General features: G+C 37.8%; 1 protein-coding gene across 9 annotated transcripts; it reads right to left on the minus strand.

The window, feature by feature from the left end:
• Positions 1 to 250: 250 nt before the first annotated feature.
• On the minus strand, positions 251 to 18,478 carry LUC7L3 (LUC7 like 3 pre-mRNA splicing factor). 9 transcript variants are annotated; one of them, XM_071764252.1, is made up of 13 exons: positions 18,202 to 18,464; positions 12,074 to 12,140; positions 11,177 to 11,216; positions 10,673 to 10,817; positions 9,880 to 9,954; positions 9,687 to 9,791; positions 8,495 to 8,656; positions 7,528 to 7,811; positions 7,243 to 7,400; positions 2,255 to 2,395; positions 2,044 to 2,149; positions 1,562 to 1,627; positions 251 to 711 (listed from the first exon to the last, which is right to left on the minus strand). In XM_071764252.1, the coding sequence occupies exons 1-12, from the start codon at positions 18,298 to 18,300 to the stop codon at positions 1,603 to 1,605; spliced, it is 1,407 nt and encodes a 468-aa protein (XP_071620353.1). In that variant the 5' UTR covers positions 18,301 to 18,464; the 3' UTR covers positions 251 to 711; positions 1,562 to 1,602. The 9 variants fall into 9 exon arrangements, 7 of the variants coding, with proteins under 7 accessions (XP_071620353.1, XP_071620354.1, XP_071620352.1 ...); XR_011729946.1 differs by having other exon boundaries at positions 1,562 to 2,149; XM_071764253.1 differs by lacking the exon at positions 1,562 to 1,627.
• Positions 18,479 to 18,480: the final 2 nt, after the last annotated feature.

Genomic DNA, 18,480 nt, shown 5'->3' on the forward strand with positions numbered 1-18,480 from the left:
TGTAATTTCTTAACTAACTGCAGCTTAAGCTGCACATTTTAAGGAACACAAACTCCAACAGTCATTTGACTGCTGAAAAAATAAGCCTGAAATGAAATACTGATTGATGGCAACAAAAAAAGTCAAACCCACAAACACCACAGAATAACTAAGCATCCAAATTAATGGACTAAGCTTGAAGACATGAGTAGATTTATTAGGAAAGAAACTTATTTAATATTAAACGTTCAATGACAGAGACAATCAAATCTGTAACAGAAATTCAAAGATACTTTATTTCCATTTCTCGTATATCAAGAAGCTAGGAATAGCTTAGTTGTAAAAATGGGATTCATTTTAGTTCGATTCACACAAATACTAAACATTTATTCTTGTGTTTTAAAGTCCAAGAATGAAAACTCGCAATTAAACACTGAGCAAGCCATGTGTTCAGGTTATGTTTGTTTCTTATCTTAAAAAGTCTTAAAAGAAAAAAAGGATACAGGACTTAATATTCTCAGTAGCATATGTGCTATTATCAACACATCTTTCTGAACTCTGGGAGGAAAACACCAGTCCTGAATTAAATTTTATAAAAAAAAAAAAAAAAAAAAATTCTAACTCAACTTTATATTTTTCTACGCCACTACAGCTTTCTTTCACCTCATTTTAAAGCAGATCTTCAGTTTAAGCTCTCTTCCGCTGTCTTCGCAGACTCTTCATGTAGTAGTCCTATAATGCAAAATTTTGGGAAAACAGACAATTAGACAGCATAAAGAGCATTCAGTTTGTCATTTCTATATACTGGCCCAGTTGTTAGCTGTCATCTTAACTCTACAAATGTCAACACTGAACATGACTGGCTTTAGAAGCAATAATGTAGCATTAATGGTTTAATAATCAACATTAAGTGTTTAAGAGTTCCTAGCTTAAATAATGACTACAATAACAACTTATGTTGCAAGAAGCTTATTTATCAGCTGTACTCTCCATTGTTAGTTCCTTATTTCAGGAATATAATTAAAAACCTTCTGTGAGAGTAAGAAAGCTATGTCAAGAGTGGGGAAAAACTTCCAAGTTTTCCTCTAAATACAGTATTTGTACTTCCTATTGTTTAGCTGTTTTCATTTCCAACAGCTTTTCAGCACACATTCTTGCCATGAACATTATAATCATTTGGTGGCATCTGTCTTTTTATTTACATTTGCCTTAGAAGCCTGTTATCAGCCAATCCACTCCTCTGTACTATGGCTGACTGCAAATTCTCCTACACAGTAGGAAATATTAAACACATACCTCTTAAAGACTTGAATTGCATTGAAAGTAACAAGGCGATTATTATGTAGTGTTTATTGCATTTTAAACTCTTTAAAGATATCTAATTCTGGGCAGCACTGCATCCCTACATACAGTTGAAAGAAAATTCCATTCTGTTAACATCAGATGTACAGTATTCACACAATACACAAAAAGTCCTTTTCACTATCTTGAAAATCAAAAACACAACAGTAAGCTTAAAGATTACAGGCAACAGCATTCAAACATGGATGTGGGTAGAGAAAGGAGTACCTGGCATGAGTACCTGCTTAGTTTGACTGAATCCTTGATTTTTAATTTGGCTTTTCATGGGCCGCTCACAACACCAACGCTGTGTGAGGTATGGTAGTCAGCTGCAATAATTCATAAACCCTACACTTCCATCAATCCAATGCTACTGGCTCTCGAGTTACAGAACAAACTGCATTAGAATGCAAGGCAATAAAGCAAAAAAAAACTAGAAACATCCTTGACAAAGAAATACTAGCAGTTTATATGAAAACAAAAGTAGTCCAACATGTGCCTCAAATATTAAGTATTAAAGCAAAAGTTTCTGCTGATGAACCAACACAATATGGACTTAAATACAAAAACAGTTCAACTTTTTTAAAAAACGATAACAAAATCCCTAAAAATAAAAAAGGATAATTAATTTTTCTATGGTGGCTATATTACAAATATGTCCCAAAGAGGCACACTAATGGGGGCACGAGTCTGCTACAAAATAGCTGAGACAAAACAATGTACCTCAAAATGTTTTGCAGGACTACACTGTCTTTTCCTTCAGAAGGTGCTTTAGTATGTCTTCTTACTTGGCTTAGTTCCATCTTCATCTGTGCATACTTACGCTGCACTGTTAAACAGTAACAAAAAGCCCTAATCAAAGTTTGAAATAATGCACTTACCTCTGTCTGATCTGAGGTCATATCAGATCAGTTTTAATTGGACTGAGTGTCACCTTCAGATTTAATGTCTTCATTGGTCCCATTGACCTCATTCTTAGTATCACTCTCCTTCGAGTCTGTATTTGTGTCTTCACTCTGTTTTTCTCGACTACTGGACTTCACACTACTTTTTTTATCATCAGATCCCCTCTTTTCTGCCATGAAAGAAGACATTGACCATGGATTTCAAAGTAAAAACAAACATTGCACACGTGAGATATACATTGCATACAAAATGGGATATTACTTTCTATAGTATTAATACTCGAAGTTACAGAAATAGGCTTCAGACTACCATGCTGGAACAGAGAGGGTACAAAAAAAAGGTCAAAGGGGACAGTACAGGGTGGGGAAGAGAAAGGACAAATCTAAAAGAGGCAGTTACTCAGCTGTCTGGTGAAATACACAGTTCAAAGGGAAAGGGGCAGTCAAGAAGTAAGGTAAATGTGTAATGATGGTGCATGGCTTCCTTACTTATCGTGGGACTCTTTCTGTCCCCATGTTTTAATTTGTGATGCATATGGCACTCTGGTTTGCAACTCTCATTAAACATGGTTCTTCAAAAAACAATCAGAAAGGACTGATGGGACAATGCATCAGTGCATTACCAAAGAAATTAATACATGCCAATTAAAAAAATTAGCAAGCCAACAAATATCAAGCATCACTAGCTTTGAAGGCAGGGATCACAAAAATTGACTTTACTGTACAGTATGTTGCAGAAGCTGCACAATTGTCAACATTATTCCTAATTTTATAAAACCTGCAGTGATTTATAATCCACTCATTAAAAAGGCTTGGGGAGACAGTTTGGAAGATATATATATATATAAAGCACTATTTTCCAAAGGCAAGATGGGATGAGCCCCACAATTTCACCATGAATTGGAAAGCTGACTGAAGAGTTCACTAGACTGCTGAAAAACTCATCTTTTCCTGAATAATCTTCAAAGAAGGAAGGAAGCCAGAAATAAAAATTTTTCCAGAAGAAAAACATTCTATATTAGAGCTGCATGCCTCATCTGTAAATTCAGTGTTTGCAAATTTAATAAAAGCATTGATTCTTTCTCTATTATTTCACACCATAATATTCAACCTTTGATCAGTAAAGACACTTTGGAGAGAAAAAAATAATCTGAAAAACCAACCTCTCAGATGTCATCATACAGAACAACATTCATGCTCTTTTTTCTCATTATTCCCTGCTATCCGGGCAATTAAAATAAATAATATAAATATATATATATATGTATATTAAAAAACCCCAACACAGGAGCACACAGACCAAACACTCTGAAAAATCTATTTTAGACAGTATCACCTAGACTGGCATAAGACACTTCTATATTCCAAAAGACAAGAAATTAAGCTTTAAAAGAGAAACACCATCCCAACTTTTGTTTTAAAACAGACCACCAAAGGGAGGGAAAAAGCCCCCACACAGAAACCAGGGCAACTGCCTAATGAACACTGCTACTAGGGTTTCACCTGAAGCAGCACATCCAGTGCAGGGTGCTTGGAGAAAGCACAGAGAGATGTCAAAAAGCTAACTGAAGAACTGGTAATGTTGTATCTGTCTGCCCTCGGTTTTGCAACTCCGCAGGTAGATTGCACTCTAACTAACCTTGTTAAAAAGTCTTCTTTTTGTGTCTTATAGGTATCTCCGATGCACACGTGGATCCACTGAGGAATAGTAGTCTTGTTTCCCCGCAGAGGACTAGTAGTCAGTCCAATAATCTTATCTTCTGTCCTATGTAGATATGGTAGATCTTAATAGCCCTATGGATGTGCAGTGTGCAGGGTTTTGTTCTGTCTTGTTTGGTTCTTCAATTTGATCAGGGAGGATCATTTGGTTTAAGGTTAACAAAACTACTATTAAACTGCGGTATGAAAGATGGAACTCTGCTAAAAACTTTAAGCAGAACTAAAAGTGTATTCAGCAAATAGTCCAACAACTGAACTGCTCTGAACTCCTGGAATATCTGCAAGCAGTTAAATTCCTCCACTGTATTTTCAATCAGTAGGATTTCTTGCTTTAAAAGCACATATATGATTAGTTTGCTCTTGAAACTGTGTATATTATTTCAGCTGTGATCTATTAGGTATAATCACATAATTGTGACTTTGCTTCCTGATTCCACACATGCACATTGTCCTGATTGAGTTTGTGTGGGCAACTGAGGTGTGTTTTGTGAGATTTCTTACCAAGATAACATGAATGGCTTTACTGTTTAAGAGAATGCAAAAATCATACAAACATAAAATTCAGTATTACTGAGGGTTTGGGTGTTCTGACAGTATTTGCTGAGGTTTAGTCATTAACATGAAAACACAATCACCAATATAATTATTTTAATATAAGTATGTGAATCCAGATTAAGGAAGGAAAAGAGCTAAGTTCCAGTATTAACCATCTGTAAAGTGAAGATACTTGCAGAACACATTTCCCTTTTCTTAAAAAACCTCCTATTAATTCTACCTACTCTGAAGCTAATTTACTTGAAGAAGAGCAGTCGTGTTCTGCTGGTTTATATTAAGCTAAGGCTCAGCTGGTATTTATGGCTGGCAGGCTCCCTCCTTTACCAAATGTGCCCCTGTTCACAAAATGCAAGTCAGAAATTGCCTCTGTTTTTATGTTACACTTTTTCTTTACAATCTTAAAGGTTGATGTATTCCATGGTATTTTAACGAACAAGGGGCCAAGACTTCTGAATTCTAAAAGTATGGTACTAATTTTAGTAAGTGATTCTTAGGCAACTGCCCCTTGCTATTTTTTCCTGTTAAGATTCATGTTTATAAAGCAGCTTGAGATTTCAAGATGAAAGGCTCCACCATGAGCAGCTGCAGCCAGACTATGGCTGCCTTCTTTTATACTTGCAGATTAATGTTGGATATAAAAACAATTAGATTCTGAAGCCATTAAACCCAGTGGAGCAGTAAATAATGCAAGTTTTAACTTCTATATTACTACTTTTCATGAAAACAGTAGAGCAGGTAGCCAGCCACACACTTCAGATATAGGAATCTCTAAAGTGCTCTGCTTAACTATACCTAAAATGCCTCACTGCAAACATGAGGATGCTTTGGTGTTTACAGACTGATCATGGCAACTCAGTGCTTGTTTGCTAAATACTACTGGCTTGGGTTTTTACCCTCTTTTTAATTATTTTCCCAACAAAGGGAAAAACACAAACTTCTTCAGCATTACAGTCCTGCTCTAAGGCTTATTTGTGTTTCTACATATGTTATGATTACACAGTCAAAATGTATTGATTTTCCCAGGCGGAATTTTCATCACAGCTCATAGCATCACCTCATTGTTCTCTGGGGGAAGAAAGTAGCAAGCAGCAAATAAAATGGACAGCAGGGAAATCAGTCAAGTTGAAACTAAAAATATTGAGATGCTGAAGAAAGTTTGCTAGCTCCTCTATTTATGGAAGGATTAGGGGAAGAACTGAAAAGCCATTAAGCTAAATAAACAGACCAAATTTGAATAAATAACACAATTACTTATATGCACAGAGACACACAGAATACCAAATAGGACATTCTTGACTAAGTGCCAGAAATCTGGTCATAAAATAGGCAAAACAAGGCACAGTATCAGGTAGGAATAAAGTAACACATGGACAGATACAGGCTACAATACAAAATGAATCTGAGTTTAAATGCTACGCATCAGTTCCACTGCCAATGAGCAAGCAGCAAAACCCACTTGCTTATAAAGGGAAAAGCAAAATGAGACACAAACCAATACTAAAGATGCACTGTGGTACAAACCAGAAAAAATTAACTGGTCAGGCAGGAAAAAAAAGACACAAAGCATTACCAACATTTTGGGAACGAATTGGATAAATATGGAAAAGTAAGGGTAGGGCAAACAAGCCCATGCAATCCAGAAACATGCACATAGTACCTTTCATTCCAGAAAAGTATCTTAGAAATGTATCAGAATTGTTTCATCCATTACTGCTGGGCAGCTCTAATAACAAAGTGGGGTGGCTGTTTCAGACTGGACATTAGCCAGCACCCCAAATGAGCCAGTTGTTTAGGCTCAAAGTTAGTTATTATTACATTCCACCAGAAGTTTCAAAAGACTTTATACAGTGGGAAATTTAGCAGTAACAGTGAATTAGTGTCCTTTCACAGAATGTGAATCTGTAGTGTTTTCTCTGTAGCTCTTTAATCCTATTTAAAGGCAAAGTCTTTGATGAAGCAGTGAGTCATCATCAATGCTGCTGTACTGCTATTAAAGCATTCCAAGGACTAATACAGCATTCCTTTAAGACTCACCTGATTACTGACAAAGCCAAATCTCCCTTCATTAAAAGAAAAAAAACAAACAAACAGAAAACACAAGCCAAAACCAACAACAGAACAACAAAGGGGAAGGATGAGGGAGACAAGTAGGAGGTTGAGGAGAGGACATGAAATATAATTTAGAGCATTGCAGAAAATTCTACAAGATTTATCTGGGACTGCATTCATAGATTAGAAAAATATTTAAAAGCATTGCTAAAGGAAAATAAAGGAAACATGGTAGTGTAGAGAAGTCATAGATGGTACAGGTGAAGCTATCAAATCTTCCACAAAACACATATCAGCAAAGGGTAATTACAGAAACATCTGCTAACAGTAGGAAAAAAATATTCACTCATGAAAATCTGATTACAGGCATATGTTTTTCTATAGATAAACAGTAAACAAGTCTTAAAATACATCAAAATCTTTGCACACTTAATTTGTAGACAAAGTGATAAGCTTTTAATAACTGCTGTACCAGATGAGAAGTGAACGCTGGGGCGTACACATGCACGCAGGTGAGATTAACTGGAATGAACAAAATGCTTCAAATTGGTTAAAAACAACATATACAGCTTAGAAGATCTGATTCAGTGCTAAGAACTCTCAACCACGCACTGCAAGACTAAGAGCTTTTGAGACTTGATGGAAAGATTAGTTCTAGAACTTGATAGGAACTCAAGTCTTCACCCAAACATACCTTTTTCTTTGGACTTCCTGTCTTCTCTCTCTCTGCTTTTGCTTCTGTGCTTGTAGGATTTTCGATCCCGGCTTTTCGATCGTCTCCTGTCCCTGCTGCGAGACCTATGTTTCCTCTCTGATCTATCATGACTTCTGCTTCTTCTTCGGTCGCGGCTCCTGAACGTTCAGAGAGAATGTCAAAAATGTAAATGGCAGCTGGTATTTTCTAGCTCAGAAGATAAAACAGTTAACCAGTGGCACTTTCCAAAAAAATTTATTTAAACGCACGCAGACACACACGTACCTGCTTCGCCTTCTTTCTCGGCTTCTTGATCTTTTGTGGTCTCGTGAACGGCTGCATCTTCTGTCAGAGGTTCTGCTTGAATGTCTACTCCGTGAACGACTCCTTTTACGTCTCTCTCTATCACGAGCCCTCTCTTTTTCCTTTTCTTCCTCTTCACGTCGTCTCTTCCTTTCCCTCTCTTCTCTTTCCCGTTCTCTCTCTTTCTCTCTCTCTTCTCGTTCTAGTTTCTCTTTTTTTAACCTTTCATCACGGTCAGGTTCTTCTGTTCTTTTTCGTAACTTTTCCTTTAAAAAAAGTTAACAGAAATAAATTAACTCAGGATATATTATTAAATATAACTTAATTTGTATGTTCTGCTCTGAGGAAGCAGATTTTGTCTTCCAAGAGACAGCCTACACAGAAGTACTTTCTAAAATCGCCGAAACAAATTCTTTGTGTTGCAGAACTTTTTTGCTTCTCATTCTCACAAGGACTCAGACCACACGACAGTTTTTAAAATCAACATAAAAAATTACTGTGTGAATTTTAGATCTTTGCTTTCATCTAGTGTAACCACACGTGACACAGAATGTCAGAGCAAGCACACTGCTAAGCGTGCAGCAAGATTCTGATTTTTATAGATCACCTTTTGAAGTTACATTCAGACTGAATATAAGAAGAACTGGGTTTTTTTAGGAAGGTGTTGAAACACTTGCCCAGGTTGCCCAGAGGTGGTAGATGTCCCATCCCTGGAAACACTCAAGGTCAGACTGGATGGGCTCTGAGCAACCTGATCTGGCTGGAAGATGTCCCTGGTCATTGCAGAGGGATCAGACTAGATGACCTTCAAAGGTCCCTTCCAAAGTAAACAATTCCATCATCTTTAGAGTATTTCACCAACTTGAGAAAAGTCCAGTGGACAGCCTTCAGTTTACCAGAGGAAGCCTTCAAGCAATTTTTTATGTTTAGTAACTGAAGAGATGCTTACTTTTAAATCTTCTACAGTAGCTTTTATTTTGGCATAACCCATGTGCTGCTTTCCCATCAAGTGGTCATCTACCCTGGACTGTGCATCTCCTACAATTAAAAAGGCTCCACAAACTTCACAAACTTCCATTTGCTTTTCTTGGGCTGCAAAGCTCTCAATTGTCTGCAAAAAGAAAAAAATACTTGATAAAGAAAAAACAAAGTTTTAGCCAGAAGCCAGTGAACAGATTAGACTTTGTTACAGATGTCAAATCCTAGGTACCACTGAAGGCTTAAAATCACCAGCAAGCTCTGTCTTTGGAACATGGCACCAACTATGATGAACAGGGCAAAAATAGGCTACATCCCATCCCATGTAAGCCCTAGGAGTCAATTAGCAAACACACAAACTGAACCTTAGTCGTTACTGCAAAGGATTAATATGCACAAAGCCACAGCAGCTTCAGTCTCAGAATTAAGGAAAATAAAAATCAAATTTCTCCTAAGATGATTTCTTTGGCATCAACCAAAATGTCTGGAGCTACAGAATAAGTGTGGATACATAAGGAGTAAGGAATGAAAAGCCTAGAATGTCACATGGAGAAATACAAAAAGGAATGCTAGGCTTGTATTTACAAAAAGATGGTGGTGAAATTAATTCACTGCTTCAAACAGACAAAAAAAAAATACACTGAAATTTCAACATAAACCCAAGTGATTATTCCTGTGCAATGCTCATGACTCATACAATATGGACACAGACATTGTTGCATACAACCTTTAATAGCCTAAAAAAAAAAAAAAAAAAATACAAAAATACAATTTTTAAACATAAGCTCCTTTCATTTTACAGGAACTTGCTACTTAACACATTACACCTCTGGCTTCTGCAGCTCTGCAAGTCTCTTAACACCAATTGGCAGTCCAGTGAAATAGAATTGTGAAGCTAAATGGCACAGCTTAACTGAGACCTGAGCTGGAGCAAGATGCAACCTCACCTCCAGAACTACTGTGTAAGCAATTTCATAATTTGTGGGCATGAAACCACTCTCAAGGTAGCATGCTAAAAACCACACTGAATTAACACATTTAACTGACAAGTTATTGTCCAATAAATTTGGCACAGAACTTGCCTGCCCTCAATGCAAGGTTATTAATAATGTACTTTTGCACCAGTTTTCTAAGTCTGACTGAACTACACACATATTACTTACTGAAGTTGTGGACCTCAGCAGCTCTCTCTCTTCCTTCAACTGCTCCACAAGTTTCATCATTCCTTGTGCCTCTTCCACCTTCCCTTCTGAACCTAGTTCTTCAATCTAAAGCATAATAAAAGAATTCACCTATAATTTTCAATCAAATAACAAAAGAAAGAGATCTTTCTTACAGGGGGTAAAATATCATCACCTGTTGTAGAAGTACATCAATTTTGTCAGTTAACACCTGAATCTTCTCTTCATTTTTCCCAGTAGGTCCTGCTCCCTGCCAAAGAGTACATGGAGTTTTTTTTAAAATTGGTTTTGTTCTAGTAAAAACAACTTTTAAACACATAAATGTAGGTCTTCCCATATTCCAGAGACAGTTCAAGAATATCCTCCTCCTGCCTCTCCCCTCCCATGGACTAATAGGAGTCTGGACTAACATCAAATTCCCAACACTGCTTACTTCACTCTTGCTGAATGAAGCAAGTTCCAGTCACATTAATTCCTCCTAAATCAACAAAAACATTCAAGGCTCTGGCCCATAAAAGGTAAGTCTCCTGAATTTAAAGTCCTAAATTTAAACTCTGAAGCTGCCACACAGCTATTTCATATGTTTGGAGACACTCAAATATGACTTAGAAGCTCCATGGGCTCTGAAATTTCGATTCTGAGCATAAATGTAAAAAAGAATCTCACTTCACCCAAAATGTATTTTGTTAGTATTTTCCTCTCTGTAGGCTGCTGGAACAGACTTAATTCTGCTTCTCCCACAACCTTTGCTCTACTCCACAGTCATTAAGTTTTCTTGACTGGATACTGTCACAGCTCCTTCTGAAGCAACTGGACTTTGCACAGAGCAATTAAATAGGGCAGCAAAAAGAAGCAAGGCTGCCCTAGCAGTCAGGAAACTCCTAGAGCACAGGCCAGAGCTACTGCTCCAAATCGTTCAGTGGACAAAAACCCTGAAGATATTATCTAGAAAAGTCTTCCAGACTCACCCCAGAAGACTGTTGATTCTGTGACAGTGCCAAACGAGCGTGGCCTCTTCGAATCCTGCGTTCTACCTCTGCAAGCAAGCTTTGCAAATAGCGTAAGAAGTCTCTTTCATATCCCACTTTCATAAAACGAGAGCTCTTCTCATACCTGAGAAAATATTTTAAAATTGAAAGCTCACATCACTGCATAATAGAACCATAGAACCATAGAACTGGCTGGGTTGGAAGGGACCTTAGAGATCATCAAGTCCAACCCTTGATCCACTCCCGCTGCAGTTACCAGACCATGGCACTGAGTGCCACATCCAGACAAAACTCACAGTTGCCTTGCTCAAGGTAAGAGAATATTAAGCTTTTAAATAAATGTTTACATAAATAAAAAAGCAATTATGTTAATAATAAATAATAAATAATAAATAAAAAAGCAATTGGGGTTAAGCTGTTTTCAAAAAACTTCAAGCATACTAGAAACACTGTTTGCATTAACATAGCAACCAACATACTTACTGTTTCCGTAGATTTTCATCATGAATTTTTTCACAAGGACCTAAAAAAAAACCACACAAAAAGTTTACCCTTGCATTCCTGAATGCTGTATTCACATTCCAACAGCATTTGTTTGTGGACCATGATTGAACAGATCTATAAACACTTCCCAAGGACTTTCATGCTTCTCTTTCTACTTCCTTTGCTTGGGAGTTTGAAAGACACATTAAAGAAAAAGAACACCAATATGCTGTATTAATTATAAAACCAAAGGAGATCATGAATGACATAAATCCTTCATATAAAACTGAATTTCCAGATCAAGTTCCACACCGGTAAAACTACATAAACAAAATAATAACTTAAAACGTCTGGGACCCTAAAACATAAAAACCAAAAATTACATATTAAAGGGTAATTTCAACAAGCACTTTCTAAGCTCCAGACAATGTTCTTTGTAATAAAAAAGTGGCTACTTAAAAGGTTGGTCTTCAGAGTAAAATTAAGAGCTATTTGGCCAGAGTTATTAAAGGCAGTAATGTTAAAATTCTACACCCTCACCAGCCTATCAAACTGTTAAAAAGATCCGGAAATTAATGCTAAGACAAGAAGCTTTTTCTTCCTAGTTACTGTCTCCAAACTATATGTAATCCACATACCTTCACTTGAAGGCCACTAGCAACACAGAGATGGCCTTCAGCTGTAACTGCTACAATTAAGTGAGTCTCTAACTTAGAGGCTAAATACGCAGACTCACAAAAAAAAAAAAATTAACATTATATATCACTGCCAGTCCTTCTAAAATAAAAAACCTATTTTCAAAGTGTTTTGACAGGACATTAAACAAAAAAATGTACTTTGCAAGCAAAAGCTGAATTGTAATTACATATGAGAGAATAGAAGTTATTATAGACTTACCTAAATCAGAACGGGTATTTGTAAATAATTCAGCTGGGCAAAACCCACAAAGGTAGTATTTACAAACCTGACAGAGAAGAAGAAAAAAAAAGGCATCATTTTTTTCCCCTCATGAATCTGTAATTTTCAGTAATCACTTCTATTTTCTAAAATACAGTGTAAAAAATCCCCTTAACCAAATACCTTGCTTTCCACTACAGTACTGGTATTCCTTAGTTTTACTGCTAAATAATTAAGATCAAGGGAAAATGTCACCTGTTTCTAAATACAATACAGTATTTGACATTTCCAAAGGAGTCAAGTCAGATACAACCAGTAGAAAAGTTACTGTGAAATTTCTGAACTGTGAAAACCTACAAGGGGTCAGAATGTCTGCCATGGAAGCATGAGAGCAAGCTCCCCTTACCTTGTCTATAACAACTTTGTGTTTAGCCTCCATTTCTTCAATGCTACTGGCTTGGAGAACAGGAGCCATCAGCATTCAAAGATTAAGTCCTGTCTCAAGAAGTCTGATGTCAATTAAAAAACTTATCAGATAATGATAACTATCCAAAAGCTCCCCCCATGCTAATGCTTCTAAAAAAAAAAATCCCTACTTTGAGAATGACATGCAGAGAGACACTGTATACCTCTAGAGGAAGACAGAGAAGACATTCATTTTAACCTGGTTTCCTGCCAACTAAAAAAGGGTTTGTTTTGTTTTCTGCACAGCCTATTTTTACATTATCAAGTCAGGTTCTTTTTGATAACAGAAATATAGCACCAGAAACTTAGGAAAAATCAACCCATCAGGCTAGACAGTAAAGATGACAGGATAAAACCAGCTTTTGGCTAAAAAGATTATTAGCCCCCACCCATGAGCATGGGCTTAGCTGACCAAGTTGGTCAGCTCTTGAAGTTTGTAACACAGAATTATTTCCTGCCTATTCACCAGAACAGCCAAAAAGATAAAAACAAATACTTTTACCCTTAACTTCATAAGCAATCTCAAATAATTAACTCTTCAACAGACTCTTCCCCTAGATGTGACTGCCATTAAATAAGTTGTCATTCCAGACCTAGCCTTGACATTCTTCTAATATCTCTTTTATGTTATACTGGTTTCTAGTATTTGGTAAATCTAATAATTACTATTGTGTGTTACAGCCTAGTTCTAATACTCTCATGTAGACTGTGGGCAAAAGTTTGCCACAGACCATCTCCTAAAACAGAATCTGAAGTATTTTAACAAATGGGGGATGAGAAGAGAGAATCAAAACCTACCCCACACCAACACCTCACTGAAATGCCTGTGATACCACCTGATCAAATTAGGGCAGTCTGATTTATTTTTCCATGCTAACTGCCAGACTGCAAATCAGACTACTGAAGTTAAAACTGTACTGACTGCTTTAGGGATTACACAGAAAAACAATCAAGATTTCTACTAACAAACCATGGACATGAAAAACAAATTAACAAAAATCTCTTATTTTGTAATTTGAATACATCTTCTGTGACTCAGGTTAGGACACTGGCACCCATCTGAAGCAATTTATCAAGAACAGTTAAAGAAACACCACACAAGATGTTTTGGGGTTTATTTTTACTTTTTTTTTTTTCTTTTATTCTCAGGAAGTAAGTAGAAAGTTTCTTGACAAAATCTGATTGCAGAATCTGCTCTCTTGAAGCTGCAAGATCCCTTGTTTTTAATATCAAGCTGTTTAAAGAGAGCAGTTTCCAGGATGAACTCCTGTACCAGTTAACAGAAATGTAATTTCTCTCTACATTCTCTTTCTCCTCCATTTTATCAGCAGCTTAAACACATCACACTGTGCAATTATTATTTATATATTAAAAAAGCAACAACAGAACCCTCACAAACTGAAAAGCTGCAGTAGATTTTCTCTGTACCCAGGGAATTACTTGACATTTTCCCTTAAGAAGAAGCCTGCAGAAAATACATTAAAGTGTTTCAGACTAGTGTGTCTGCAGCAATTTTCTCCCTCTCTCATACCTACTTGATCATGCCCTTTAGCAGAAAAACAACACTTCAGAGAATGTTGCAGAATCTTGAAAGGTATCAAAGGTCTTCACCTGGTGGCACATCTGCCTTGAAAGGCTGTAGATGCCAATCAGCTGCACTCAAAGTTGGTCTTAAGTAATCAATGATGAGTAAAAATAGAAAAGACCAAGAAATGGCTGAAGCATTACAGAGCCATTAAAGGACTGACACAGAGGTGATATGCTTCAAATGGCCTGACTTATCCATGGCTTATCAGACTGCTGCACTTAGCACAAGTCAGAAATTACACAGAAATACATTTCATATGTTCATAAACTGAGCAACAGGCAGTTGCCTATGCTGGTAACAAACTTACTCCCTTGTGCCAAATTCTGATGACTCTGGTACCAAGGTGTAACAGAGAAGAATATTACTGAAAAACTATTGCAGCTAAAAACTATTGGGGCCTCACACTTTGGGAAGACACTAGAACAAATACAGATACACACCTAGAACTTTCTGCTTCTTCATCTCAAACTAATATCCTTTACCTCAAAGTTGTCTAAGCTGACAGCAAGAATGGCTAGCTCTTCCAGAGTCTGTGAACCAATTAAAAGCTTTCCTGTATAAATAAAGCTCTCTATCATTAATACTTATATATTAACATGTTCTTCATCAGTAAGTAATTTCTTGAGGAGGGATCAGTATGACTGTAATAAACAATTATGTAAGCACGTTCTACTTGGCAGACAATTCCTAGTAAAAATCCAGCAGATTGTGTCTTGAACATGAAAAACAAGAGAATTGCCTTATTCAGCTGAGTTTCTAGAAACTATTGAGCTTCACATGCATTAGCCATTTCATGACCAATGCCTGCCCAACCACCCAAAACTAAAGAAACAAAAGCCCTTCTCCCAAACCCAACTCTTAAGAAGGAAACCTTCCATTACTAATACCCTTCTAAAACACGTAGCACTTTAGTCCTGCCCCTTTTATCCCCTGGAGAATTAAGTTCTGGCATTCCATCTAGATGCAAACCACTGTAGGTCTTTTGAAACTAAAAAAAAAAAGCGTAACACATCATAATTAGCTAATACCATCAAGTAATATTTTAAATAAAGAACCTGCATCTTGAGAAACTGCCTTCCTATCAGCAAGAATTGCTCACAGTCATTTGTCCATAACAGTTCTCCACCCTGCTGCTGAATTTACCTTGAAGGAACCATCACAATCACAAAGCCCTATACAAAGCCTGGGTAGTCAGCACTGGGCCTTCTTGTACTGCACAACAGCTTCAGAACTCTTACACAATTGCTGTTTCCACATGAGCTTGGTTTTATACAGGTGGCACATTAAACCAAGAATGAGGGAATCAATAGTTACTATTCCAGAAATACACTTTGTCTACAGATATGACAGTAAGCAGAAACACTAAAATAAAGGACACCAATAACTTCCTTGTGCATACAAAAAGACTTTATGTCAAAAAAACTGATCACCTAAGGAGGTGTTGTGATACTGAAACAACTGGAACTTCAATTTTTTTAAGATTAAAGGCTCTGATCATGTCAAAGTCTTAAAGAAATAACGTAGGCTCTACAAAAGGCTTTACAATACAGGATAAACATGTTTCATTGGAACTGAAAATAAACACCCAGCTATCACCACACTCTGCTTCCACACCTTCAAAACAACCCCCACCTATTTTGTGTTGCATTCCATCTTTCATATAAGTTTTAATATCCACCTAGGTGCAATTTACAAATGATAAACAAAAGAGAGACAACTTTGGTTTTGATAATCCTCCACACATAAAACTGATGAAGTGATACACATAATCCTAAACTTTATTAGGAGTAACCCGTGCTTATTTTGACAGAGCTACATGTTGATGTGTGTCTTAATTTTACAAGAAATTACATTAGCATATGTATTTCATCTGAAAAGCAAAAAGCAGTCAAGCAGATGAGTTAATGTTACTACTTGAACCTTATCTGTATTTCCTGTCTTTTAAACACGTCAGCACTGCAAATTTAATCTTTAGGTGATGGGGGAAGTCAAACTGGAACAAGTTTTAACAGCCGTAATTTTATTTTTATGAACTCTTCAGTTGACTACAGGAATCTAAGAAAACATTCCTTTCAGTGAGTTTGCATTTAGTTATGATCATAAAACCTTCATAAACCAAAGTAGAAGGAGAGCAAACAGCCCCACTTCTTGCAAGACTGAAGGCTCAACCCTAAGCCTGCAAATATCCCACTGGCCTGAAGAGACAGGACAGTTCTCCCACTTAATAAATTGTCAGAGGTCTGAAAAGAACAAGACCCAACAACAGCTTGGAAGCAGATTTCTATGGTTATAGTCAATCTCTTCAGACTATAATTTTAAAATGTGTTTATCTGAAGATGAAGATACATGAATTCAAATGAAGAGAAAGAGACAAAAAGAAGAATTTCTCACCCTAAAAATTAAACCAAATCAAGCCCCTTATCTATTCTTCCTGGACCAAGACAGCTCAAACTGTCTACTTTATATTTTCAAAGATTATTTTAAAGTTCAGAATAAAATTATTCTGTATAATGGCATTTGGTTAATAAGAGAAGTCTAGAAAGACATTCAGAAAGTAATGAAAATTTCCTTAACTCACAATTTCCTCTTCACGTGGACAGCTTACCTATATAGCAGCATTTATCAAGCAGGCTGCAGGGAGGGAGGAGTTCCCTGCACTTTCAAAATCTGAGGCAAGACAGGTATCTGTCCTTATCACATGCATTGAGACACATTAAAACATGTATTAAGCACCTTTAAAATTACTTTACTCTTGCCTGAAAACATGGAATTCTCACCTCTGTAATTCAGATGCAGTTTAGAACAACCAAAAGCAAGAATTTCTTCCTCCCTCCAATTCAACAACATCCCAAGAAAATGCTGACCGGGGGAGGAGCTTCTTGCAACTTAAACCACAAAACTTCTTATCACAAAGATAATAAACCTACTGCAACTGTGACACTTCTTTTTAACATAAACTGTAACTCAAAATCTGTATCATGAAAAAAAAAAAAAAAAAGCAGCATTTCAGCAGTGTCCCAAAGAAGCAAGATACAGGAACTCTAACTACCTTTTTTTTTTTTGGTGACATAACCTATGACAACAATGGATGTCACTTGAAGTCACTATTCATTAAAATTCAGCCATACCAAGGGAGAAACTCCATTCCAAAACAATAATTTAAAAAATCTTGAGCTATTTGTTACAGAAAACTTACAAACCACCACATTAACAAAATACACATAAGTACCATGAAACAACAGTAGTGTTTAAGTTAGACTCCCCTCCAGAAGACTGTGGAAGTGCAGAAGAAATCAATCTTCTCCTAGCAAAATCCTCGGTTTCAAAAGTCTTATGGTTTTTCCTTCTGCTACAATCTCCAGACCGTTAAGTTAACTATGCCCGTACCCTTCTGCTTCCTTTTCCAATACCACATACTCAAGAGGAGATCCAGAGCTATTTGCCTTCCAAACTACTAACATCTGTCTCATCTCTCTTCATGCAAACCAGCAGGCTTCTACTCAGAAGTGCAGAATTCCACTATCAGTTCCCAGCCCCTTCGACATTATTTATTTTTCTTTTTCCCTGCAGGAGATCTCAGCCACCAACAGGCCTCACAGAAAACTCCCTATTCCCCTTTATCGACGCTGCCTGGAAAACACGCCACGGCGAGCACAACCTCTCCCCCATGCGCCCAAACCCAAACACAAGGCCTCCCTCCACCCTGCAGCCCAAACAACAGCGCAAGGCATCCCGCACAGCCTTGCCATGGCGGGATCCTCCTCCTTCACTGCCCCTCGGTTCCTTCTCTTCGTCTTAATGCTCAGCGAGGTTCCCGCGCAACAGCCCGGGCCTGGCCCGCCCCGCGGCCGCCATACAGGAGCCCCGCAGCCTCCGTCACCGCACCAAGGGCCTGACCCGCACCAAAGCCCAGGGACCCCCCCATGGCAGGTACCTCATCCCAACCCACCATCCCCGTTGCTGTCCCCTGGCCAGAAGAAGCTGTAGGCAATCTGTCTCGCTAACGACAAACCCCGACCCTGCGCGGGGGATGGGAAGGAGGGAGGGAGGGGAGAGGCGGCTCCGTTTCACTCACGCTCTCATGGTCCCACCGCACGTTGCTGCGTTTCTCATCCGGGGCCAGGTTTCTATCCCGGCCCATAAGCTCATCTAGGAGCTGGGCGGCCGATATCATCGTGTCCTCCTGGCCGAATCCCACCTCGCCAAAAAAAAAACCAAAACAAACACCAAAAAAACCAAACAAAAAAAATAATAAACCACCGCCGCCTCTCCTCTCCTTTCCTCTCCTCCCCGACCGACCGCGCCGCCGCTGAGTCTGACAGAGACAAAATGGCGGCGCCGCTCCTCGCCCTGC

Source organism: Heliangelus exortis, chromosome 20 (genome assembly GCF_036169615.1).
Source record: "Heliangelus exortis chromosome 20, bHelExo1.hap1, whole genome shotgun sequence".
NCBI lineage: Eukaryota > Metazoa > Chordata > Aves > Apodiformes > Trochilidae > Heliangelus > Heliangelus exortis.